Source organism: Theropithecus gelada, chromosome 19 (genome assembly GCF_003255815.1).
Source record: "Theropithecus gelada isolate Dixy chromosome 19, Tgel_1.0, whole genome shotgun sequence".
Taxonomy (NCBI): domain Eukaryota; kingdom Metazoa; phylum Chordata; class Mammalia; order Primates; family Cercopithecidae; genus Theropithecus; species Theropithecus gelada.
In genome coordinates this window covers 36258389-36284347 of record NC_037687.1, presented here as the reverse complement: position 1 = coordinate 36284347, position 25959 = coordinate 36258389, and the positions used below count along the sequence as shown (strand labels likewise).

General features: G+C 51.3%; 3 protein-coding genes across 7 annotated transcripts; 2 read left to right on the top strand and 1 right to left on the bottom strand.

Annotated features, from left to right (window-relative positions):
- Positions 1 to 123: 123 nt before the first annotated feature.
- On the top strand, positions 124 to 3732 carry ZNF576 (zinc finger protein 576). 5 transcript variants are annotated; one of them, XM_025368973.1, is made up of 3 exons: positions 124 to 317; positions 818 to 917; positions 2561 to 3732. In XM_025368973.1, the coding sequence occupies exons 2-3, from the start codon at positions 833 to 835 to the stop codon at positions 2986 to 2988; spliced, it is 513 nt and encodes a 170-aa protein (XP_025224758.1). In that variant the 5' UTR covers positions 124 to 317; positions 818 to 832; the 3' UTR covers positions 2989 to 3732. The 5 variants fall into 5 exon arrangements, with proteins under 5 accessions (XP_025224758.1, XP_025224760.1, XP_025224759.1 ...); XM_025368975.1 differs by having other exon boundaries at positions 217 to 317; positions 821 to 917; XM_025368974.1 differs by having other exon boundaries at positions 312 to 370.
- On the top strand, positions 349 to 19910 carry SRRM5 (serine/arginine repetitive matrix 5). The gene is made up of 4 exons (XM_025368969.1): positions 349 to 475; positions 818 to 917; positions 17296 to 19062; positions 19129 to 19910. The coding sequence occupies exons 3-4, from the start codon at positions 17346 to 17348 to the stop codon at positions 19680 to 19682; spliced, it is 2271 nt and encodes a 756-aa protein (XP_025224754.1). The 5' UTR covers positions 349 to 475; positions 818 to 917; positions 17296 to 17345; the 3' UTR covers positions 19683 to 19910.
- On the bottom strand, positions 12193 to 24762 carry ZNF428 (zinc finger protein 428). Its single transcript, XM_025368970.1, has 3 exons — positions 23825 to 24762; positions 19642 to 19846; positions 12193 to 12853 (listed from the first exon to the last, which is right to left on the bottom strand). Exons 2-3 carry the CDS (start codon positions 19715 to 19717, stop codon positions 12354 to 12356), a joined length of 576 nt encoding a protein of 191 aa, XP_025224755.1. The 5' UTR covers positions 19718 to 19846; positions 23825 to 24762; the 3' UTR covers positions 12193 to 12353.
- Between the last annotated feature and the right edge of the window lie 1197 nt (positions 24763 to 25959).

Genomic DNA, 25959 nt, shown 5'->3' with positions numbered 1-25959 from the left:
AGTCAACGCGCCTGCGCGCCACGAGCGCCTACCCAGACTTGCGCAAAAAGCTTCGGTACCTACGCCGCGGGAGGGTGAACGTCATCATAACGCACCATAGTGCAGAGAAGGACCCCTCCCGTTATTTTGAGGACCGGACTGGTGCGACTATACTACTGCCGGATGCCAAATCCGGGATCTCGGCTCCGAGAGGCTCATCTGGCAAAAGGGCGCGGAAACCACGGGGGCCCTGAGACTGAGTGGGCTATCCCACTTCCCTCTGGGTGGCGGGGCTGTAGCTAGCGACTGACAGGCGCAGCGAAAGGCAGCCCTCTGCTGTACGGAGGAAAACTGAGGCCTGGGAGCAGGAACCTGTAGGCAGCGCTTGAGGGTAGCGGGATAGCAGCTGCTAGTGCGCGTGGGAGGCGGGGGCTCTGGGCGGAACAAAAATCACAGGATGTCAGAGGATGTTTCCCGGGAAGAACTGGAATAAAGGGTGGGTATCACTACCTGCCCCAAGACACTTGAGACTGGGATGACGCTGGTGTCAAAGATCAAGACTCCCACGCTGAGTTCAGGGAGTTAGTTTGATGCAGCAGGTCATAGGTCACACCAGTGAAAAGACTCTTGAGTCCCAAACCCAGGAAGTCTTTTGGGAGGTTTGAAGCTTCTCTTAGCAAGAACTCCATCAATTAGAGTTCAAGGAGATAGTATGTCGTAAGGGTCAAAAGCAGGCAAGGAGAGCCTATGGCGATGTCAAAGGTCATAGACTTAGGGTGCCCTGTAAGACTGGTAACAGATGAACAGCTTCACTCATGCACGCTCCTCTCCTGACTAGAAGGGTCCCAGCACCATGGAGGACCCGAACTCTGAAGAGATCATGAAGCAGCAGGATTCACCCGAGGAGAGAAGTCCCCAGAGCCCAGGAGGCAACATCTGTGAGTACACATGGCTGGCTGGCTAGAGGAGGGTGGGGTGCAGGAGCTGATGCTAAGAAGATCTCTGTGGCGCTTCAGTGTCCAAGGCGCCACAGAGTTTTGCCTGTTGAGAAGGGGCTGTAATGGTCCCTGAGCTGCCCTAGCAGGAAGTGCATCTCCTCACACCGGCTTATGTGGCCAGAGTACTCACCCTCCTCTGGCCACATAAGCAGGATTGCAATGCTTATGCATTCAGAGGGATAGGGTGGCTTCCAAGAGAGGCTTGGGTTGGAGACGTGGCTGGGAATGGTTCTATTGGGAGAAAAGCCCCAAGATTCTGGTCCCAACTGTGTCCTAGACTTTCAGTGTAACTTGAGCCTTGGTTTCCCTGACTGTCAAAAGAGGGTGGCACTATCCACCTCACAGGGTGGTTATGAGATTAACTGCAGCAAAGGGGAAAGCTAGGGGTTAATGATGGTAGCCAGTTTGCCATGTAATAGCAACACCTCCTGCTGTTTTATTATGAGCTAGGTGTATTTATTCTCATATTATGAACGATTTTAACATTCATTATCTCATTCAGTCCTTCTAATAATAGGCCCTTTAAACTGGGAACTGAGGCAGAGAGAGGTATTTGTAACAAGAGCTGTAGTCTCAATGCCCTTGAGCCTGAGATTACCGGAAACACACGTGCAGTTGATCACGTTGGGTTTATTTCTCGCTGCAATGAAGAACACACACCATGGGGGAACTGTGGGGTGTCTCACTAAGAGTGGTAAAAATGACATAGGATTTGGGCTTGTGGGTGGTGATTTTGGGGAATGTGCGAGCAAAATTGTTTTGCTGTGGATTGGATGCTACCAGGAAGCAGGGGCAATTCTGTGATTGGCTATTGTAATAAATCTTGTCCAGAAGGAGGAAGGAAGAAGGCAAGGCTCAAGCTCTGACTGATAAAGCAGCAGCAGACATTCACATGAGCCAGGATAGGAGGATGTTTGGTCATTTTTCTGCTTGGACAGCATTCATATTTTGTCTGTGCTCAGACATTATTATGATGTAGTCTTGTCTTGATTCATTCTAGTCACAGCATGACCTTGTCTGTCCTTGATATTTTGTGAAAATTTATGTTCAACAGAACACCAAGGTCTAGCTGTGAGTACCAGGCCATATCCTGGATGTCGGGCTGGATTTCTCTGTTATCATTAGTCATAATTGCAAATGACTGTACAGCAATTCATTTATTCCGTCCAACAGTCCTATGGAGTAGATACTCTTATTAGCCCATTTTCCAGATAAGGAAACTGGTGTAATTGCCTAGGAAGTGGTGGAGCTGAGATTCAGTCCCAGGCAGTCTGGCTCCAAAGGCTGTGCTGTAATCACCATACCCCTCTGTTGGGCAGGCTGACTCTCTGGGTTCCAACCCTGGCTCCACCATTTCCTTTCCTAGCCTCATTGACTATGGGCAACTTGCCTAACCTCTTTGAATCTCAGTTTGCTCATCCATAAAATAGGTCCAAGAACAGTTCTCCTGTTTGGTTGTCCAGCATTAGCATAGAACCGAGCACATAGCACACTCAATGTTAATTGTTGGTATGATTCTGGGGTTCAGGAGAGGTCCTGGAGACTCCTGCCGGCCTCCCCTGACCTCTCCGCACATCTCTCAGGCCACCTGGGGGCCCCGAAGTGCACCCGCTGCCTCATCACCTTCGCAGATTCCAAGTTCCAGGAGCGTCACATGAAGCGGGAGCACCCAGCGGACTTCGTGGCCCAGAAGCTGCAGGGGGTCCTCTTCATCTGCTTCACCTGCGCCCGCTCCTTCCCCTCCTCCAAAGCCTTAATCACCCACCAGCGCAGCCACGGTCCAGCCGCCAAGCCCACCCCACTGGTTGCAACCACTACTGCCCAGCCCACCTTCCCTTGTCCTGACTGTGGCAAGACCTTTGGGCAGGCTGCTTCTCTGAGGCGGCACCGCCAGATGCATGAGGCCCGTGCCCCTCCTGGCACCTTCGCCTGTACAGAGTGCGGTCAGGACTTTGCTCAGGAAGCAGGGCTGCATCAACACTACATTCGGCATGCCCGAGGGGAGCTCTGAGTGCAGCTTAAGCGTCTCCGTGGTGACAGGTGGCTCTGTGGCCAGTAGGACTCACCCATGATACGGGGTGCAGGAATTCCGGGGGCCCTGAGGGATTTGCTTCCCTCCCCTGGGAAAGCAGAGGGCTCCTAATAAAGAGGACCCAGAAGATTCTCATTTAGAGCTTCAGTCTTTGGAGGACACAAGGCCTTCGTGAGACAGTGAAATCAGACAATAACGAGATCTTTCGTTAAAAAAAAAAATGGGAATGGAGTGCGGGAGAGAAATGGTTTGTGTCTCCCTTATTCCCAGTTAAACACCTAGCTGCAGACTGTGTCATCACCCTTCATTCTTCCCAGATGGATGCCATGGGCAATGGAAGCAAAATGCCCTGGACCTTTGCCTGAATGGGGGCAGGGAAGGTGAGGTGTTGCTGGCCTGTAATGCCACCGGATGAGTTCCAGATGTGGAGCAACTTGGGCTTTTGGGGATGGGGCAACACAGTTGGGAGCTGGACCCCAAATGAGTGGGGGTGGCAATTGGAGTCCTTGTGTCTCTTTCCCACCCCCTGCCAACCTCACTCAGAGGGGCCATGGCACTAGATGGCACTAGTCCCCCGATAATTTATGTCTCATTTAAATAATTTTGTATATCATTCTGGTCATGAAATATTTTTTCATATGTGTAGGTGAAATGGTATGAATAAGCTAACAGGAATAGTATCTAAAAACAGAAAACATCCATATTAAAATGTCTAAACAGGGAGCTCTGGCTTTTGAGTGGGAATTTCCAGAGAACATAAGGGTGTGGGCAGGTGGGGGAACTCAGGCCAGAGTTGGCCTCGCTTTGTGGGGAAACTGGTTTGGAATCAAACAGAGATACCTTCTGTTTCGGGTTTTATTTGGCCAACACTGGGAGATTTCCCATTAAGATCCTATTTTCAGCTCTCTTGAAAGGCCCAACCTAGGGTGACATTGTCAGCAGGGGCAGGGCAGAAGCTACAACAGGCTGGAGGGGAACAGTGGGTGTCATCCTCAACTGGAGATGAGTCCCACCAGGCCAGTTTTACCCCCTTAGTTACTTGCCCTGCACTTGCAGACAATGGTCAATGCCCTGCATATAATACTTATAGACTCTGTTTATGTTGAGGGATGTTTTTAAAGCCCAGGTGAGGTGGATGTGGTAGACTGATCACTGTCTCTCAGTTTTTAGCTAAGCACATGGTAGCTGAAAAGACTACATTTCCCAGATTCCTTTGCAGCTAGATGTAGCCATGTGACTGATTCTGGCTAAATTCCTGGGTAGAACACTCAAGCTTAAGAAAGGGACGGCGGGGCACAGTGGCTTACACCTGTAATCCCAGCACTCTGTGAGGCTGAGGCTGGTGGATCACCTGAGGTCAGGAGTTTGAGACTAGCCTGGCCAACATGGTGAAACCCCATCTCTACTAAAAATACAAAAATTAGTCAGTGGTGGTGGCATACACCTGTAACCCCAGCTACTTGGGAGGCTGAGGCAGGAGAATTGCTTGAATTTGGGAGACAGGCTGCAGTGAGCCAAGATCATGCCACTGCACTTCAGCCTGGGTGACAGAGTGAGACTCTTTTTAAAAAAAAAGAAAAGAAAGGGACATACCTTTTTTCCACCTTCCTAACTGTAATACGGACATAGTATCCAGCCATCTCAGACCATAAGGACAAGAACGACACATGGGATGGCAGAGCAACAAGACAGCAGGAGCCTGGGTCTCTGGTCAATTTCAGGGAGCACAGCCACCATACCAGCCCACTTCCATATTGCTATCTAAGAAAGAAAGAAACTTCTAATTTAAGCCATCATTATTCTGGGTTTCTGTCACGTGCAACAGAATTTACAACCTAAGACAGGGGTCTGCAAACTATGGCCAACTCTAGCCTGCTGCCTGGTTTTGCAAATAAAATTTTATTTGAACACAGTTTTATACTCATTCACTTATGTATTGTTGATGGCTGCTTTTGCCTAGAACAGCAGATCTGCATAGTTGCATCAGAGATCTTATGGCCTCCAAAACTTAAAATAGTTACCATCTAGCCCTTTGCAGGAGAAGTTTGCCAACCTCTGGTCTAATAAGACATTCAACCTACTCTGAGTCTGGAAGCAGAAATTTCGATCCTGGGAACCACCACCTTTACCAGGTAGGTAGGTAGGATGTGTGTGTGTGTTTTGGGACAGGGCTACCCTGGATCTCTTTGCTGGGGTGACTTATAGGGAGACTGGTTGGAGTTAGTAGACCATCAGTTTTTTTCAAGATACCAACTTCACAAAGAGCCAGATACTTCCTCTGGCTCCTGGTGAACGCTCAGAAGTTTCCAACCCAGGCCGGGCGCGGTGGCTCAAGCCTGTAATCCCAGCACTTTGGGAGGCCGAGACGGGCGGATCATGAGGTCAGGAGATCGAGACCATCCTGGCTAATACGGTGAAACCCCGTCTCTACTAAAAAATACAAAAAACTAGCCGGGCGAAGTGGCGGGTGCCTGTAGTCCCAGCTACTCGGGAGGCTGAGGCAGGAGAATGGCATGAACCCAAGAGGAGGAGCTTGCAGTGAGCTGACATCCGGCCACTGCACTCCAGCCTGGGTGACAGAGCAAGACTCCGTCTCAAAAAAAAAAAAAAAAAAAGAAGTTTCCAACCCGGATATATTCACACTACCCCCACAGTGGCTCCCCTAAACCCAAACCTAAGGATCTAATCCCACATGCTCTCCCAAGATAGCAGCCTGCCCAAGTACACTCTGGGCTTCCTGTTCTCTCCAGACGTCACAGATTCTCTAAATAGCATCACTGATGACTTCCACATTTTTATCTGCAGCCCAAACCCCAGACATAAGATATAACCATTTGAATAAACAAATGGAGATCTCAAACTTAAAATAGGTCAACATGACTCCTGCGGCCTGACCTGCACCACTGCCATCATGTTAGTAAAAAACTGCGCACTCTTTTAAATTCTTTTGAGTCTTGCTCTGTCTCCCAGGCTGGAGTGCAGTGGCGTGATCTCAGCTCACTGAAGCCTCCGCCTCCTGGGTTCAGGCAATTTTCCAGCCCCAGCCTCCCGAGTAGCTGGGATTACAGGTGTGCACCACTATAACTGGCTAATTTTTGTATTTTTAATAGAGATGAGGTTTCACTATGTTGCTCAGGCTGATCTCAGACTCCTGGCCTCCAGTGATCCGCCCGCCTGGGCCTCCCAAAGTGCTGGGATTATAGGTGTGAGCCACTGCACCTGGCCTTCATTTTTTTTCTTTTTTCTTTTTTTTTCTTGAGACAGGGTCTCACTGTGTAGCTCAGGATAGAGTGCAGTGGCAAAATCTCGGCTCACTGCAGCCTTGACCTCCTTGGGCTCAGATGATCCTCCCACCTTTGCCTCCCTCCCTATAGCTGGGACTACGGGTGTGCACTACTATGAACAGCTAATTTTTTGTACAGACGGGGTTTCACCACGTTGTTTAGGCTGGTCTTGAACTCCTGAGCTCAAACAATCCGCCCACCTCGATCTCCCAAAGTGCTAGGATTACAGGTGTGAGCCCCCGTTGTCTGGCTGACTTTCAGCCTTCTAACACCTGTGTAACTATTCCCTGTATTAAATCCTCTTTGGGAAATGCCTGGCCTGATTCCATATCCTGAATGGGTGCTGGCTGAATGACCCAACTCCTGATTTACAGTGTCTCTTGTGATCCTTAGGAATATTTGCCAATGATGGAAATTCTCTGTATCTGTCCTTAGAAATCCTGTCTTACAGCAGAAGACAGGATGGGGTGCTGCTCCAGGAAATAAAACCTATGATCACACTTATCCATGTACTATGGTTAAATGTCTGTGTCCCCCTAATATTCATATGTTGGGAACCTAAGACCCCATGTGATAGTATTCAGACGTGGGGCCTTTAGGAGATTGCGGAGTCATAAGGGCTCTGCCCTCATGAACAAGATAAGTGCCCTTATAAAAGGACACAAGGGAAGTAGCTAGGCCTTCTCCCCTTCCATCTCTCCTACCATCTGAGGACACAGCGTTCGTCCCTTTTTGCCACCTTCCACTGTGTAAGGATGCAGCAAGAAGGCACCAACTTGGAAGCAGAGAGCAACCCTTAATAAGACACCAAATCTGTTGGTTCCGACCTGGAACTTCCCAGTCTCCAAAACTAGAGGAATTAACCTTTGTTCTTTATGAATTTCCCAGTCTCAGGTATTACGTTACAGCCACACAAACGGACTGAGACACTGTTGTTTTAACGAGCCCGGAATTTCTGCTGATGATTCTGAGGTTCCATGATGCGAAGCTATAGTGGCTAGGAAAGTCAGTTCAGCGTGGATCACTGTCAGGTTTGGAGATTCTGGGATAAGAAATGTAGGTTTTGAAAAATGCTTTGGTCTGAAATCCTGTAATAGGTGTCAAAAATGCAAATGTTGGCCGGACATGGTGGCTCACACCTGTAATCCCAGCACTTTGGGAGGCCAAGGCTGGTGGATCATTTGAGGTCAGGAGTTTGAGACCAGCCTGACCAACATGGTGAAACCCCATCTCTACTAAAAATACAAAAATTAGCCAGGGGTAGTAGTGCCGTGCCTGTGGTCCCAGCTACTCAGGAGGCTGAGGCACGAGAATCGCTTGAACCCAGAATACAGAGGCTGCAGTTAGCCGAGATCACGCCACTACACTCCAGCCTGGGTGACAGAGTGAGACTCCATCAGAAAAAAACCAACAACAACAAAAACCCAACATTTAAAAAAAAAAAAAGCAGATGCTCTTCAGGGCCAAGCAGGCAGGATTGGGGTGTCCAGATGTGGGACAGTGGTGACCGGGCACATAAGAGTGAATGCCTCCCCTCCAGAAAGTGACTCCTACTCAGCACCAACAAACTACTGTCCCCATGGGATCGGGGATTCAGCAATACAGATCTTAGAATTTTCAAGACAGTCCAGAAACTTCAATTTTTTTAATGTGAAATTACCCATTTTTCAACATTGGTAACCAACGTAACTTAAAAAAAACTCAATAGCTCGGTGGAGACCAGATACACTCCTGGAAGTCGGATGGTGGCTGTGGGTACTAGACTGTCATTTCTAGCGTGTGGCTTGGTGATTAAGAGTGGATGCGCCTGCATCCAGTTGTCTGGGTACAAACCAGGGCTCTGCAGCTTACTGGCTCCGTGACCTCTGGCAGGTAACTCAACCTCTCTGTGCCTCTGTTGTAGCAGTTTGTTTGTTTGTTTTTGTTTTGTTGTTGAGTTGGGAGTTTCCAGCCCAGGCTGGAGTGCAGTGGCATGACCTCAGCTCACCGCAGTCTCCGCCTCCCGGGTTCAAGCGATTCTGCTGCCTCAGCCTCCCGAGTAGCTGGGATTACAGGCATGTGCCACCACGCCCGGCTAATTTTGTATTTTTAGTAGAGATGGGGTTTCCCCATGTTGGTCAGGCTGGTCTCCAACTCCTGACCTCAGGTGATCCACCCGCCTCAGCCTCCCAAAGTGCTGGGATTACAGGTGTGACCTACCATGCCTGGTCTCTTTTTTTTTTTTTTTTTTGAGACAGAGTCTTGCTCTGTTGCCCAGGCTGGAGTGCAGTGGTGCGATCTGGGCTCACTGCAACCTCCGCCTCCCAGGTACAAGCGATTCTCCTGCCTCAGTCTCCCAAGTGGCTGGGACAACAGGCACATGCCACCACACCCAGCTAAGTTTTTGTATTTTTAGTAGAGATGGGGTTTCACCTTGTTGGCCAGGCTGGTCTCGAACTCCAACCTCAAGCAATCCACCTGCCTTGGCCTCCCAAGGTGCTGAGATTACAGGCGTGAGCAACCATGCCTGGCCTGTTGTAGCAGTTATAAAATGATGATCTTCCCACCTCAGCTTCCGGAATAGCTAGCTGGGACCATAGGCATGCACCACCATGCCCTGCTAATAATAAAAGTAGCCTCTAAAGATTATTATGAGCACTCAGATTACTCAGAGGACTCAAGACTCAGAGAGAATGCCAAAGTCAGTATATGGTCCCTGATTCTCTGCTACCTTCTGACCTCACCTCCTGTCTTCCTCAGTTCCAGCCTCGTGGCCCTGTGTCTTCTTCCCAAGCACCCCAAGTGGGCTCCCACCTCAGGCCATTGCACTTACTGTCCCCAGACAGCCACAAGGCTCACTCCTGCTCCTTCTCTAGGTCTCTGCTCTGATGCCACCTGAGTGAAGCCTTCCCTGACCATCCTACTTAAAACTGTAACCTTCACACACACAAGCTTCCCACCCTGTTCTTTTCTCCATAGCACTTATGACTATCTAACATTCCATACAATTTGTATATTTTACTTAAACACTTGATTACTGTCTTCCCCATTATAACCTCCACAAAGGGAGGGTGGTTTTTTCTTTTTGAGACGGGAGTCTCGCTCTGTCGCCCAGGCTGGAGTACAGTGGCGCAATCTCGGCTCACTGCAACCTCTGCCTCCTGGGTTCACGCCATTCTCCTGCCTCAGCCTCCTGAGTAGCTGGGACTATAGGCGCTAGCCACTACGCCGTGCTAATTTTGTGTATTCTTTAGTAGAGACGGGGTTTTACTGTGTTAGCCAGGGTGGTCTCGATCTCCTGACCTCGTAATATGCCCACCTCGGCCTCCCAAAGTGCTGGCATTACAGGAGTGAGCCACCACGCCCAGCCGGGAGGGGGTTTTTGTTCATCGTGTTCACTGCTATATTTCCAACTCCCAGAGCAGTGCCTGCCATCTCATAGGTGCTCAATAAATCATTGTTGGGTGAATGAGTAAATAAATAACAGTCCCTACCTTGTAAGCATCTGATGCGATTGTCCACATAAAGCACTGAGTCCAGGGCCTGGTCCACTGTGAGCGCTGACTTAATGATGGCCGTTACAGTAATTCAGGTTCTATTCTTGAAGGTTCTTAGTTTCTAACCTTCTATGAGTTAACACATGTAAAGCGCCTTAGAACAGGGCTGGTTGCCCAGTAAATTCTCCGTTAATGATAGCTATTATTATAATTAGGCTTCTATTTTCAAAGTAGCTTCGGTGCCAAGCTTCTGTGAATTATGAATTATACTTCCCATCTCAGAGCCCAAGCCCAAGTTTTGGCAAGGCTGTAAAGAGCTGATCCTCTGCCACCCTTGGATTCATCCCTACAGCTCTGGCCTCCTTGGCACACCAGGCAGGCTCCTCTGGCCTGGAGTGTTCTTCCACATTGATGTACATGACTCCCCCCGGCTTCAGATCTGTCGCCTTCTCAGGGAGGACTACACTCTTTAAAACTGCAGCCTCGGGCCGGGCGCGGTGGCTCAAGCCTGTAATCCCAGCACTTTGGGAGGCCGAGGCGGGCGGATCACGAGGTCAGGAGATCGAGACCATCCTGGCTAACGTGGTGAAACCCCGTCTCTACTAAAAATACAAAAAACTAGCCGGGCGTGGTGGCGGGCGCCTGTAGTCCCAGCTACTCGGAGGCTGAGGCAGGAGAATGGCCTGAACCTGGGAGGCGGAGCTTGCAGTGAGCCGAGATCGCGCCACTGCACGCCAGCCTGGGTGACACAGCGCGAGACTCTGTCTCAAAAAAAAAAAACAAAAAAAAAAAACTGCAGCCTCCTTCCAGAACAGTTCTCCCTTCAGTCCTTTTTAAAAATTTTTTGTTGGGACAAATTCTTGCCATCATCCAGGCTAGAGTGCAGTGAGCAGTGGCACAATCACAGGTCACTGCAGCCTCAACCTCCAAGGCTCAAGTGATCTTCCCACCTCAGCTTCCTGAATAGCTAGCTGGGACCATAGGCATGCACCACCATGCCCTGCTAATTTAATTTTTTGTAGATGGGGTCCCACTGTGTTGCCCAGGCTGGTCTTCAACTCCTGGCCTCAAGAATCTTCCCACCTCGGCCTCCCAAAGTGCTGGAATTATACACGTGAGCCACTGGCCTCCCTTCAGTTTTTTTTTGTTTTTTGGAGACAGGTTCTCACTGTTGCCCAGGCTGGAATGCAGTGACATGATCACCACTCACTGCAGCCTTGACTTCTCAGGCTCCAGCAATCCTCCCATCTAAGCCTCCCTAGTAGCTGGGACTATAGCCGTGCACCATTGTTAGCCCAGATAATTTTCTGTATTTTGTAGAGATGGGGTTTTGGCATGCTGCCCAGACTGGTCTCGAACTCCTGCGCTCAAGCGATCCGCCCACCTCAGTGCTGGGATTTCAGGAGTAAGCCACCATGCCGGGCCTCCTTTCAGTGCTTTATTGTTCTCACGGCATTTGTCAGCACCCAGCATATGCTGTATCTTACTTGTTTATGTCTGTCTTCACCAGCAGCCTCTACCCACTCCCATGTAAGCTTCATGAGGACAACGATTTTATTTTATTCACTGGTGTGTTCCCAATGCTTAGCACACAGCAGGTACTCAAAAATATTTGTTAAATGAATTAATGGATCACAATCCCTATCTCCCAGGGTTATTCTAAGAAGCTGATAATCTCATGCAAATTAAGTGCAGCACTCTGTAAGTGCTCGGAAAATGGCAGCTGTAATTATCATTAAGGTTCTATTTTTGTAAGTTCCTAGATGCACCATTTCTATGAGTCAATATATATAAAGCCCTTGGACTGGCACCAGACACCCAGGAAGCGCTGAGGAAGCGTAGCTGTGATTATAATTAAAGTCCTCTTTGTGGAAGTTCCTAGGCGATGTGGCAGAAAGCCCTAGCTGTCCTCCACGAACCGTTTTCTGCTTTCTGGGCGCTTGGCTAGACTGCTTCTCCCAGGTTGTTTTTGCAGTTAGCTGTGGCCACGTATCTAATTTCTCAGCAGAGGCGTGTCAATAGAACCAGTGTGTGCCCCTGGCAGGCCAGGGCTTGTAAGACAACACGTGCACCTTACCAGGTTCCCTGTCCTCTTCTGTCAGCAGGACCCAGGCCATAGCCACCCAGTCTGCACCATGGGGGAGACAACAGGCTTAAGGGATGGCCTGGGTCCCCAAATGACTCACCCAGCACTATTTTGTGAGTGAGAAATGAAATTCTATTGTTAGAGCCTATGGAAATACCATCAAATACAAGCACATAGTAAATGTTAGTTATCTTTCCCAAAAGACCCCGAGGTTCCCCAAGAAGGAGCACAGGGGAAATACACACACACACACACATACACACACACACACACACACACACACACACACACACACACTCTCTCTCTCTCTCTCTCTGTCTGAACCAACACACACAGATACAGATTTTGGCTTTTATTCTGGCCATCACACATCTACTTCTAAGACAACACAGACCGGCAGTACCCCATCCCCCATGACCACTGTCACAACCCGAATTTCCTCAGGCCCCCTCCTCCCACCCCACCCCTTCTGCCAAGCTCCCTGTGTGGGGGCTCTGCCTACACCTCACCCCGGGCGTGCAGCATGAAGTGCCCGTGCAGCTCCCCCAGGTTGTCGAAGGAATCCTCGCATTCCGTACAGTGGTAGGTTCCCTCCTCCTCCTCTTCCTCCTCCTCCTCCCGCCCAGCTGGTCGGCCCTCCCCAGCCCGAGGTGGTTCCTCCTCTTCCTCCCCGAGTGCCCTGCCTTCAGGGGCTGGTGCTTCCTGGGGGGCTGTAGCAGGGCAGCAGAGCCGGCAGGGTGGGGTTCCCGGTGGGGCCTCCCCAAGGGGTGAGCGGCCACAAAGCTGGCAAGGCTGAGCCGGGGGGCCCGGGGGCTGGGCTGCACGGGGGGCCCGGCGGGATGGGCCACCACGGCCCCCCCCAAGGCGCTGCTTCACCTTGTAGCCAGGATCATATTCGGGATCGTCAGTGGTCTCCTCTTCCTCCTCCTCCTCATCTTCTTCCTCTTCGGAGTCTGGCTCTGAGAGAGTGTATTCTGAATCAGAGGAATGCTCAGGGCCTGGAGGGGGAAAGACAGGGGGAGACAGTGGCATCAGAGGAAAGAAGGCTAGGCCCAGCTGTCCCCTCCCTGAACCTCACATTCAGACTTGCCATAGTATGACCAGGGTAGCCTGGGCACTACCCTTCTCTTCCCCACAGATGAGTCCCCATGGCATAGAACAAGGCTGGCAGCCGGTAGATTCCCTGTATCTTTGTGTCAAGCAAATGAATGTCTTCTAAGAACTGCATGGGACAGGACTGGGCATGGTGGCTCATGCCTGTGATCCCAGCACTTTTGGGTGGCCAAGATGGGAAGATCACTTGAGCCCAGAAGTTTGAGACCAGCCTGGGCAATATAGCAAGACTCCGTCTCTATAAAAAATTTAAAAATTAGCCAGGCCTGGTGACACACTGCCTGTAGTACCAGTTTCTCAGGAGGCTGAGGCGGGAGGATCACTTGAGCCGAGGAGTTTGAGGCTGCATTTGAGCCATGACTGCACCACTCCCTTCCAGCCTGGGTGACAGAGTGAGACCTCACCTCTTAAAAATAATTTTTTTGGCTGGGCATAGTGGATTATGCCTGTAATCCCAGCACTTTGGGAGGCCAAGGAGGGCAGATCATGAGGTCAGGAGTTCAAGACCAGCCTGGCCAACATGGTGAAACCTTGTCTCTACTAAATACACAAAAATTAGCTGGGTGTGGTGTCAGGTGCCTGTAATCCCAGCTACTCGGGAGGCTGAGGCAGGAGAATTGCTTCAACCCAGGAGGCGGAGGTTGCAGTGAGCTGAGATTGCACCACTGCACTCCAGCCTGGATGACAGAGCAAGACTCCGTCTTGGGGAAAAAAAAAAAACTCCATGGGGAGGTGGGTTGGGGGCGTTTAGGAAGGACAAAGCAGGAGTAGTAAAAAACCACCAGTAACAATAGCATCCTTGCTATTCTAGAAGCCCTGTTCCTATACATTAACTCACTAAATCCCCAACAACCCTTTGAGGGTGATACTATTACTATCCCCAGTTGATGGATGTGGAAACTGAGGCGCACGGAGGCTAGACGACTTACTCCCCTGTGGTTACACAGCTCTGGCAGGAAAAGCTGAACCTGGGCCATGGCCGACACTGGATCATTTTAGGGAGACAACCATTTGAAAAGGTATTTGTGCAAATTAAAACACATACACATACATACACACAGATGTACTTTTATATCTGTGGCCATGGAGAGAGAAATATATATATAGGTAAATTAAAATTAAAATATTTATTTATAGGTGAGATATTACTGTGATTTCACAGTTATCAAGGACATGCCTAGGACAAGTTTAGGTTTAAAGAAAAGGGCCTGTAATCCTAGCACTTTGGGAGGCTGAGGTGGGCGGACTGCCTGAACTCAGGAGTTCATGACCCACCCTGGGCAACATCATGAAACCCAATTTATTTCTTGGTATAGGGTGGTGGGTGTCTACAGTCCCAGCTACTCGGGAAGCTGAGGCAGGAGAACTGCTTGAACCCAGGAGGCAAAGGTTACGATGAGCCAGTATCAAGCCACTGCACTCCAACCTGGGTGAGAGAGCGAGACTCCGTTTCCAAAGAAAAAAGGGGAAAAATTTTAAAGTTGATATATGGAAAAGGGCGACATCAGCTGCCATTATGGGGGCGCACAGAGTAATGGCTGGGGATGGGGTCCCCGTGACCACAGTGTGGGAAGTACCAGCTTTTTTGGCCTCAGTGATAGGAGCCTGCCAAAAGCCTTACCTTGTATCCATCCCGGCCCCATTCCTCAGATTCTCCCAGAACCCAGAGGATCCTGCTACTGCACCCTGTCATCACAGTGGCCACAAGGCTCTTCATACCAGGCTCCTCACCTTCCCTGACACCCCAGGCCCGTACCTGCCTCAGGGTCTTTGCCATCCTTTCTGCCGATGTCACTCTCCATTCCATGTCTCTTCTCAAGTGTCACCTTCTCAGTGACACCCTGGCCACTCCCTAGCACTCCCTATGCCCCTTACTCTGCTTGATTTTTCTCCATCTTCTTTTGAGATGGAGTCTCGCTCTGTCATCCAGGCTGGAGTGCAGTGGTGTGATCTCAGCTCATTGGAAACTCCACCTCCTGGGTTCAGGCAATTCTTCTGCCTCAGCCTCTCAAGTAACTGGGATTACAGGTGCGCACCATCACGCCCAGGTAATTTTTGTATTTTTAGTAGAGACGGGGTTTCACCTTCTTGGCCAGGCTGGTCTCAAACTCCTGACCTCAGGTAATCCACCCATCTCAGCCTCCCAAAGTGCTGCGATTACAGGTATGAGCCACCGCGCTGGGCTCATTTTTCTCCATCTTCTGACTCACTGCATACAGCATTTGCTTGTGTGCTTGTTTACTGCCTGTCCCCGACAGCAGGGATTTTGTCTGGTTCACTGCTGTGGCCTTAGCATCTAGAACACTTCCTTTGTACAAAGAAAGTACTTACGACATATTTATGGCATGGATATCTCTGCATGGAATTTGAAAAGCCTGTTCTGAGGCTTCACACACACTGTTCCTCCCTCTGGTGGGAATGTCCTGCCCTAGTTTTTCCCACCATCCTTTAGGACCCAGTGGGAGGCCTTCCTCTTTGGTGAGGCCGTCCCAGACCTCCTCATCCCAGGCAGCCAGTCATTTTTTCTACCACCCTCCTGGTGGGTTCCCAGCATCACCAGCCCAGAACGGGTTATAACCGTTTTCTTCTGAACATCTGCCCCTGCAGCTCTCTCCTACTGGTTCCCGCCATTTAACAATCGTTTCCTGGCCGGGCGCGGTGGCTCATGCCTGGAATCCCAGCACTTTGGGAGGCCGAGGCGGGTGGATCACGAGGTCAGGAGAAAGAGACTATCCTGGTTAACACCGTAAGACCCCATCTCTACTAAAAATAGAAAAAAATTAGCTGGGCATGGCGTCAGGCGCCTGTAATCCCAGCTACTGGGGAGGCTGAGGCAGGAGAATGGTGTCAACCTGGGAGGCGGAGCTTGCAGTGAGCCGAGATCGTGCCACTGCACTCCAGCCTGGGCGACGGAGCGAGACTCTGTTTCAAAAAAAAAAAAAAAAAAAAAAATCGTTTCCTGAGGCCTTGGCATGGGCTATTCCCCACTCTGTCCACCTGGTGACCCCCTAACTCATCCTTCAAGACCCAGCACAAACTCCGTCCTCTGTGAAGCCACCATCCTGATGCCCCAGGCTCCCGGCCAGGTCTCTCTACGATGCCCCAGCACCTCCTCCTGTTACTGTCCTAGAAGCTGACTGTAGTCAGCTGCCCCTCAGGGTATCTGCTTTATCTGACTGAGAAATCCTCAAGGGCAGGTATGATCTTGGGGTCCCCAGCAGAGGACATGTGGGTCAATGAATGATAGTGGCCCCAAGACCCTGATCTCCCTCCCCAAAGCCTTAGCCTCTGCTCCCTGCCCACCTGGGCGACCCATTCTTTTTTTTTTTTTTTTTGAGAGAGTCTCGCTGTAACCCAGGCTGGCATGCAGTGGTGTGATCTTGGCTCGCTGCAACCTCCGCCTCCAAGGTTCAAGCAATCCTCCCACCTCAGCCCCTGAAGTAGCTGGGATTACAAGCGTGTGTCACCAAACCTGGCTAATTTATATATATATATTTTGTTTTTGTTTTTGTTTTTGAGACGGAGTCTCGCTCTGCAGCCCAGGCTGGAGTGCAGTGGCCGGATCTCAGCTCACTGCAAGCTCCGCCTCCCGGGTTTACGCCATTCTCCTGCCTCAGCCTCCCAAGTAGCTGGGACTACAGGCTCCCGCCACGTCGCCCGGCTAGTTTTTTGTATTTTTTAGTAGAGACAAGGTTTCACTGTGTTAGCCAGGATGGTCTCGATCTCCTGACCTCGTGATCCGCCCGCCTCGGCCTCCCAAAGTGCTGGGATTACAGGCTTGAGCCACCGCGCCCGGCAATTTTTATATTTTTGGTAGAGATGGGGTTTCACCATGTTGGTTGGGCTGGTCTTGAACTCCTGACCTCAGGTGATCTGCCTGCCTCGGCCTCCCAAAGTGCTGGGATTACAGGTGTGAGCCACCGCTTCCAGCCTGCCTGACCCTTTCCTTCTCTACTGGCAAAACTCCTGCTCATGTCACCTCCTCTGTGACGTCCTTGCTGACTCCCCAGGCAGTCAGTGTCTCTCTCATATGGGCTCCCCGGCCCCTGCTCCGCTCTCCACCATACCCTGACCACTCTGGGCAGTGACCCCCTCCCCACCCACTGACTATGGGCTCCTCAAAGGCAGGACCTGGGTCTGCCCCATCTCTCTGTCCCCAGCAATGCTGGGCATGAGTCAGCCTCAGAAGACATCTGCTAAATGGCTGCAAACCAGAGGAAATATCTCCAGCCTCAAGGCTGGGTGGGACACCTGCCCTCTCCTCCCACCTCTGACTTCATACCACTCACCCTGCAGAGTCTTCAGTGCCCACTGTGACTTCACACAGTTGGCCTGTGACAGGCAATCAGGTCATCGTCCACGGCTACCAGGTGTTTCATGTCTACTGTGACTTCCAGGACCACAAGCCCTTTTGCGCCCACCATGTCTTCACCTAAGAGATCTTCAAAGCCCAGTATGTCCCCGGCACCCAGTGGATCCTCCATGCCCACTGCGGATTCCAAGCCTCCTGCCTCCTTGAAGTCCACCAAATCAGCAACGCCCAACAGATCTTTAGTGCCCACCAAGCCAGCGACATCCCCCAACTTGGTCGTGAGCCCAAGCAGTTCCAAGTCCACCAAATCAACCAGTACAAAAAGAGCCCCTTCTAACCTGCCCAGCAGCAGGTCCCGAGTCCGCAGCAAGGCAAGAACACCCAGCAGGGTGAGCACCGACACCAGGACCAGCAAAGCCAGCAAGGCCAGCGGCGTGAGATGCCACCAGCAGAGGGGCACACACAGCCGGGGTAGGACACCTGGCAGAAGGGGAAGCCGAAGCTCCAAGAGGTCACCCAGCAGGGCCAGCACTCCTGGCAGGATAAGAACTCATGGTGCCAGACCAGGCATGGCCAGCAGGGTGAGAACTCCCACTTCACAGCAAAAACGGAGCCGGGGAAAGAGTTACGGCCGGCCTAGAACCAGCAACAGGGAAAGAAGTGACAGCCAGCCTAGAAATATGAGCAAGAAGAGTTACCGCCCACCAGGAGGCTCAGGTATGGGGAGGAGTTCCGAGCTGGCTGTAACTCCCAGTACAGCCAAGTGTCAAACCCTGACTGGAATTCCCTCCAAGGAGAAGAGTGACAGCCCATCTCCATCGTCATCAAGGATGGTGAAGAGCTACGGTCAGATAATCATCCCCAGTAGGGAAAAGAGTTACAGCCCCACTGAAACGTCCAGCAGGGTCAAGAGTTATAACCAGGCCAGTACCCACAGCAGGCCGCAAAGTCACAGTCAATCTAGAAGCCCCAGAAGGTCAAGAAGTGGCAGTCAGAAGAGGACGCACAGCAGGACGAGAAGTCACAGTTGGAAGAGAAACCACAGCAGGGCAAGAAGTCGTACCCGGAAGGGAATTCTGAGCCAGACGGGAAGACATAGCCAGTCTAGAACCCACAGCAAGGGGAAAAGTCAAAATCAACCTAGAACCCCCAGAAGAGGAAGAAGTCACAACTGGTCTAGAAACCCCAGCGAGGAAAGAAGTCATAGCCATTCTAGAAGCTTCAGCAAAGACAGAGATCGCAGAGGATCTAGCAGCCCCAGGAAGGAGAACGGTCACAGTCAATCTGGAAGCCCCAACAAGCAAAGAGATCGCAGCCGATCTAGAAGTCCCAAGAAGGAGAGAGATCACAGCCGATCTAGAAGTCCCAACAAGGCGAGAGATCATAGCCGATCCAGAAGCCCCAGCAAGGAGAGAGATCACAGCCAACTTGGAAGCCCCAGCAAAGAGAGAGATCGCAGCCGATCTAGAAGCCCCAGCAAGGAGAGAGAGCGCAGACAATCTAGAAGCTCCAGCAAAGAGAGGGATCACAGACGATCTAGAAGCCCCAGCAAGGAGAAATATCACGGCCGACTTGGAAGCCTCAACAAGGAGAGAGATCACAGCCAATCTAGAAGCCCCAGAAAGGAGAAAGAGCACAGACAATCCAGAAGCCCCAGCAAAGAGAGAGATCACAGTCAATGGAGAAGCCCCAGCAAGGAGAGAGAGCGCAGACAATCTAGAAGCTCCAGCAAAGAGAGGGATCACAGACGATCTAGAAGCCCCAGCAAGGAGAAATATCACGGCCGACTTGGAAGCCTCAACAAGGAGAGAGATCACAGCCAATCTAGAAGCCCCAGAAAGGAGAAAGAGCACAGACAATCCAGAAGCCCCAGCAAAGAGAGAGATCACAGTCAATGGAGAAGCCCCAGCAAGGAGAGAGAGCGCAGACAATCTAGAAGCCCCAGCAAAGAGAGAGATCACAGACGATGGAGAAGCCCCAGCAAGGAGAGAGAGCGCAGACAATCTAGAAGCCCCAGCGAGGAGAGAGTTCACAGCCGATCTAGAAGCCCCAGTAGGCAGAGTGGTTACAGACAACCTAGAGCCTCCAGCATGGAGAAAGCTCACAGCCGATCTAGAACCCCCAGCAAGGAAGGAAATCATAGCCAATCTAGAACCTCCAGCAAGGAGAGAGACCCCAGTCAATCTACAGTCCCCAGAAGTCCCGACTGGAAGAGATCCCCTACCAGGACAAGGAGTCTCAGTCAGAATAGAACCCCTAGCAAGACAAGCAGCCACTGCCCATCAACATTTCCCAGTGGAGGCCAAACCCTAAGCCAGGATGACAGTCAAGCCAACGCCACCACCTCTAAGGCCACCTTACCTGGGGAAAGGTCTTCGTCGTCTTCTTCCAAGCTGGCATAGCCCCCAGTCTCAGCTGGCTCACGGGTCTCTGTCATGGCCGGGAGAGGGGACAGGAGACAGGAGCAGAGCAGCAGCTGAGCAGCGTCCCTCCCCGGCCAGCTCTCCACAGCCACACCTCGGCCACAAGTTCTCTAATACAGGATGTTGGCAGGTAGAGAGGGATGCTGGATAGGGGGAAAGGAAAGGCCTGTGATGATTCAATAAATTTTTACATAGCACCCATCCCCACCCTAAGCCCAACTGTGTGCTCATTGCTGGGGTGGGGCACAGAGGACCCCAGCTGTGTCCCTGACTGTCTACAGGGAATTGACTACAAGCCCTGCCCCTCTCTAGGTCTTTTTTTTCAGTTAGGCAGAGTCTCGCTCTGTTGCCCAGGCTGGAGTGCAGTGGCGCGATCTCAGCTCACTACAACCTCCACCTCCCAGGCTCAAGCAATTCTCCTACCTCAGCTTCCCAAGTAGCTGCAACTACAGGCGTGTGTCCTCACGCCCAGCTAATTTTGTATTTCTAGTAGAGATGGGGTTTCACCATGTTGGCCAGGCTGGGCTTGAACTCCTGACCTCAGGTGATCCACACACCTCAACCTCGCAAAGTGCTGGGATTACAGGCGTGAGCCACAGCACCTGGCCCCCTCTCTAGGTCTTAATTTCCCCATGTGGGCAAGAAGGCTGCCTTCTGGTTCTTATTCAGTGGGACAGGGAGAGGTGACACTCCAAATATTCAATAGTGGAGACTGGTGTGGGCACCAATCAGAACTGAGAGTGGAGCAGGGACGGATGCCAGGCATTAACCCTTTAGTTGCTGGACCATGGGGAGGTCTGGGGTTGGGGGAGTGTTATGGGGAAAAAACCCTCAAACTATGTTTTTCCTCTACTCTCACACTACCACCATAACAATCATCAACACAGAATTCTGTGACCAAATGTGTGGGGCTTTTTCCCCACACACTGCACAGCAGACACAGGCTAGGTGTCCCCTCCAATTCCATTCCAACGCTATCCACACGCCCAGCTAATTTTTGTATTTTTGGTAGAGACAGGGTTTCACCATGGTGCCCCAGAGCTCAAGCAATCCGCCCGCTTCAGCCCTCCAAAGTGCTGGGATTACAGGCGTGAGCCACCACACCCGACTTTTTAAAGAAAATAAGGCTGGGCGCGGTGGCCCACACCTGTAATCCCGGCACTTTGGGAGGCCGAGGCAGGCAGATCACCTGAGCTCAAGAGTTTGAGACCAGCCTGGGCAACATGGCAAACCTTGTCTCTACCAAAAAAAAAAAAAAAATTACAAAAGTTAGCCGGAGTGGTGGCATATGCTTACAGTCCCAGTTACCTGAGAGGCTGAGGCAGGAGGATCACTTGAGCCTGGAAGGTCAAGGGTGCAGTGAGCCGTGACCTTGCCACTGCACTTAAGCCTGGATAACCCCTCTTACAAAAAAAAAAAATTGCTGGAGCTGCTCACAGAACTCAAGGAAATGCTTATTTAGATTTTCTGGTTTATTATTGCAAAGAAGAAAGATGAAGAGATGTGTAGGGCAAGGTATAAGGGAAGGGGCAGGGAGCTTCACGCCCTCCCTGGGGTGCCACCCTACAGGAACCCTCATGTGGTCAGCTATGCGGAAGCTCTCCAAACCCAGTCCTCTTGGGTTTTTACAGAGGCTTTAAGACAGCAGCATTAGGTATGGAATTCTCTGAAAATGTCTTAAGACCAACAGTCAGGAAGGTGGGGAAGATTAGAGTCTTGCCCTGGGGCAGGAAATGCAGGGAAGGAGGAGGTCAGAGTTGAGACCTGCCCCAGGCCTAAGGTACACAACATTATAACAAGAGACCACAAACAAAGGCTATAGGAGTTAGCAGCCAGGAACTGTGGATAAAAACCAACATATTTATATATATAATACCACAGGGAGGGTCCAAAGTGGCAGTTAGGGACAGGGAGTACTTGTGTAGCAGTGACACACCAACCCATCTGAAAGTATTTTAATATTTAAACAATTGGTATGGCTGTACTAGTTTGTGACTATCAGCCTTAGTTCTGTATCCATTGGCAAGATAGTGTCTAGGTTTGCCACGCTCTAGCTGTGTAGCACCAAGTGAAGAACTTAACTTCTCCAGCCTGTTTCCTTCTCTGTAAGAAAGGGGCTTCCAGGCCTTAACTCACGTACTCCCCATAACTAGGTTGGAATTACCTCCTTTGTACAGATGAGAAAACAGACACAGAGGTGGTAAGTGAATAGCCCAAGGTCACCATCTGGTAAGTGGATGAACTAGGATTGGAAGCCACACCTTTCATAAAATGATTTCAGCTCAAAAGGTTTTTCTGAAGATTCAGTAGGCTCACTGATAGAAATTGCTGGTGTGTGGCCGGTATTCCATCAAGAGTGGTCATTACTACTCCCACCCCCACCCCTCTGTAAACTCCAGACATTCCCGACCTCTCACCTCTCCCTGTGCACACAAGGCCTTTTCCCGTCTGTGCGTCTTAGTACACCCACTGTTGCTGTCAAGAAAGTCCTCCTCCTCCTTTTTTTTTTTGGAGATGGAGTCTCACTTTTTTTGCCCAGGCTGGAGTACAGTAGCGCGATCTCACTGCAACCTCCCCCCTGCCTCAGCCTCCCTAGTAGCTAGGATTACAGGCAGCCATCACCACGCCCTGCTTTTTTTTTTTTTTTTTTTGAGGTAGACTCTCACTCTGTCGCCCGGGCTGGAGTGCGGTGGCGCAAGCTCCGCCTCCTGGCTTCAGGCCATTCTGCTGCCTCAGCCTTCCGAGTAGCTGCGGCGGCTATTTTTTGTATTTTTAGTATAGACGGGGTTTCACCGTGTTAGCCAGGATGGTCTCGATCTCCTGACCTCATGATCCGCCCACCTCGGCCTCCCAAAGTACTGGGATTACAGGCGTGAGCCACCGTGCCCAGCCTACTTATTTATATTTTTTAAGAGACAGGGTCTCGCTCAGTTGCCCAGGCTGGACTGCAGTAGGGTGGTCTGTAGGAAAGGGGCTTCCAGGTCTTAACTCATGTAATTCCCATAACCAGGTTGGAAGGTTAGCTCACTGTAACCTCAAACTCCTATGCTCATGGTACCCTACTCACCCCTAGCAGAGGAGCTGGGACTACACGTGTGCGCCACCACGCCAGGCTTAATTTTTACTTTTTTCTGTAGAGAAGGGGGTCTCGCTATGTTGCCCAGGCTGGTCTTGAACTCCTGGTCTCAAGTGATCCTCCTGCCTCAGCCTCCCAAAGCGTTAGTATCACAGGCATAAGCCACTGCAACTGGCCTAAACAGTTATTTAATATAGCTATGTTCCATGTGATATTTGAAACATACTTTTCTAAAAGGTTGTATCTTTTGGATATAGTTGTTTATCTGAAATTCAAATTTAACTAGACATTGTATATTTTATATGGCAACCATACACCTGGGGCAATCAAGACCGTCCCATGAAGTTACCAGAAGACAATGCCTATCAGCCTACACTTTTCCAAGCCCACATAACACAAGGCCCCTTCCTGAGTATTCCAGACGTCAGATAGGGCCATCCCTTGGTTCACAAGCCCACTCCTACCACGCCTATGGCAGCCAAACTGAAAGGCAAACACAGTGCTGGAGACCCCACAATGCCCTGGGTCTGTAGCAGCCAATTCCCAAGATGCACCGCGTGAACACAATAGGCATCCATTCCAATGCTCGAGCAATGAGACGAGGGCAAAACCTTCCACTACAGGACAATAAGGGCCAGTTCCCACAATTCCTTGTGGCAGTTTTTCCCAGGATGCCTTGGGCCTATAGCGACCACCTTCCCGGACTCCCTGTGTGGAAGCGCTCCAAGCCTCCAAGACAGTCAGTGGCAGGTGTGGGATAAAAGGAACCGGTCTCGACGAGGATCTGGGACACTCTTTCCCAGGATGCACCAGGCCTACAACGACTAGCGGACCGACTCCCACAGCGCTTCAAGGCGGAGCGCTCGGTTCTCCCAGGATGCCCCAGGGCGGCACAGCCGCGTAGGGGGAGAAAAGGAAGCCCTCGGGTCACCATGGCCCCAGACCGCCGGCTCCCCGGCGACGGGAGTCGTCGTTCCCATCATGCAGCGGGGCCGTAGCGCCCGCTTCCCGGCATGCCCCGCGCACCCCTGCCCGGGACACTCACCGGCGCCGGCGGCCCCCGCTCCGGCTCTGCGGCGGCAGCTGCACGCCCAGCCTCTGCGCCTGCGTCGCAAGCAGGGTAGGAGAGCGCGCAGGGGGCGTGAAGAGCCTAGGGCGCTTGCGCGGTGAGACGGACTAGTCCTGTAGCTCTGTGTGAAGAGGGGCTATGAGCGTCGGGCCGTCGACGAGACCCGCGCGGGGGGCGCCGTGCTTTGCCCCTCGCTGCCTGGGTTTACTTGGTACAGTCCGCGGCCCGAAGGAACAACAAGCTGAAGGGTTCGCGCGTGCGTGTGGGGGGCAGGAACGCTACTTATAAAAATGGGATGCGCTGGGGGTGGAGGGCGCTAGTTTGGACTGGATCCTGGGCCCGAGGCCTGCTTATTTGCATAATCCTAGCGCGGGACAATGAAAGGCCTCCAGAACTGGAAGGAGTGATTTGCATATTCCCCGAGGAGGCCTTACTCCTGAGCGCAGTGATTAGCATATGGCGGGGCAACCTGAGCAAAGCGCATGCGCGCAGGAACTGCAGACTAACGCGAAGTGGGTAACCTTGCTTTCGTTGGGGATCAGTTTGCATCCTGAGAGGGGCACGAGGGTCAGGACCCCTCCCAGCCAGGATAAATGTTTATTGATCTCCTAGGTGTCAGACCCTATGCTGGCAGATTCTATGGTTTCTGCAGTGAACCATACTCCTGTACTCAAGGCGCCCCAGTCGAAGGAGATACACACCTAATTAGACAACTACTACCCAGAAGGTCAGACCTGGAGTGAGGAACACAGGGGACTATGGGAGCCTAAGAGGCGCCTGTCCTGGCCTATGGTTCTAGAAAGGCTTCCAGGAGGTGGTGATCCTTAAGCCAAGTACGAATAGGAGCCAGCTAGAATGGGAATGGATCTGGCAGAGTGAACAAGCGCCAAGGCCCAGAGGCCAAAAAAAAAAAAAAAAAAGCGCATGGTTTGAGGAAGCAAGAGCAGCATAGTATGCCTAGAACCGAACTGGAGAGGGGAAATGGTCTTATAGACCACGTTAGAGTTGATCTATGACTACATTCCAGTCTTCCTGGAAGTGTCACATTCCGGCTTAAACTCCCAAAGGAATCCCATTAGGAAAAAAAGTCCAAAAATCTTTATCATGGCCTCAGGGCTATACAGCTGGTCTGGCCGTGCTTATCTTTCTGACCCCACCTACTTCCTCCTCCCTCCACTCCTGTCCAGCTCCACCTTAAGCCAAACTCTCTCTGCCATCTCGGGCCTTTGCTCTTGCCGTTCCCTCCGCCTGAAAATGCTTTTCCCTCTGACCTTTGAATACCTGCTCTTGTGCTCACCATTCATATCTTGGTACAGATGTCAATTTGAGAGGTTTTTCCTGATCTCTCCATAATAGCGCTTACACATATGACTGGAGTTACAGATAAATTGGGATTGGCCATGAGTCCTTGGTGGTTGTAACTGGCATGAAGAGTACATGGGGCTGGGCGCGGTGGCTCATGCCCGTAATCCCAACACTTTGGGAGGCCGAGGCGGGTGGATCACCTGAGGTCAGGAGCTTGAGACCAGTCTGGGCAACATGGTGAAACCTGCCTCTATTAAAAGTACAAAAATTAGCCAGAGGTGATGGGGGGTTGCCTGTAATCCCTGCTACTTGGGAGGCTGAGGCATGAGGATCACTTGAACCCTGGAGGCAGAGTCGAGATTGAGCCACTGCACTCCAGCCTGGGCCACCCAGCGAGACTCATCTCAAAAAAAAAAAAAAAAAAGTCTGGGCGTGGTGGCTCACGCCTGTAATCCCAGCACTTTGGGAGGCTGGGGCGGGCGGGTCACGAGGTCAGGAGATTGAGACCATCCTGGCTAACAAGGTGAAAACCCATCTCTATTAAACATACAAAAAAAAAAATTAGTCGGGTATGGTGGTGGCAGGCGCCTGTCGTCCCAGCTATTTGGGAGGCTGAGGCAGGAGAATGGCGTGAACGCGGGAGGCAGAGCTTGCAGTGAGCCGAGATCTCGCCACCGCACTCCAGCCTGGGCGACAGAGTGAGACTTCATCTCACACAAACAAAAAAAGTACATGGGACTTTATTGCCCCATCTACTCCTGTGGGTTTGAAGTTTTCCATAATGACAATGGCATACCACATTACCA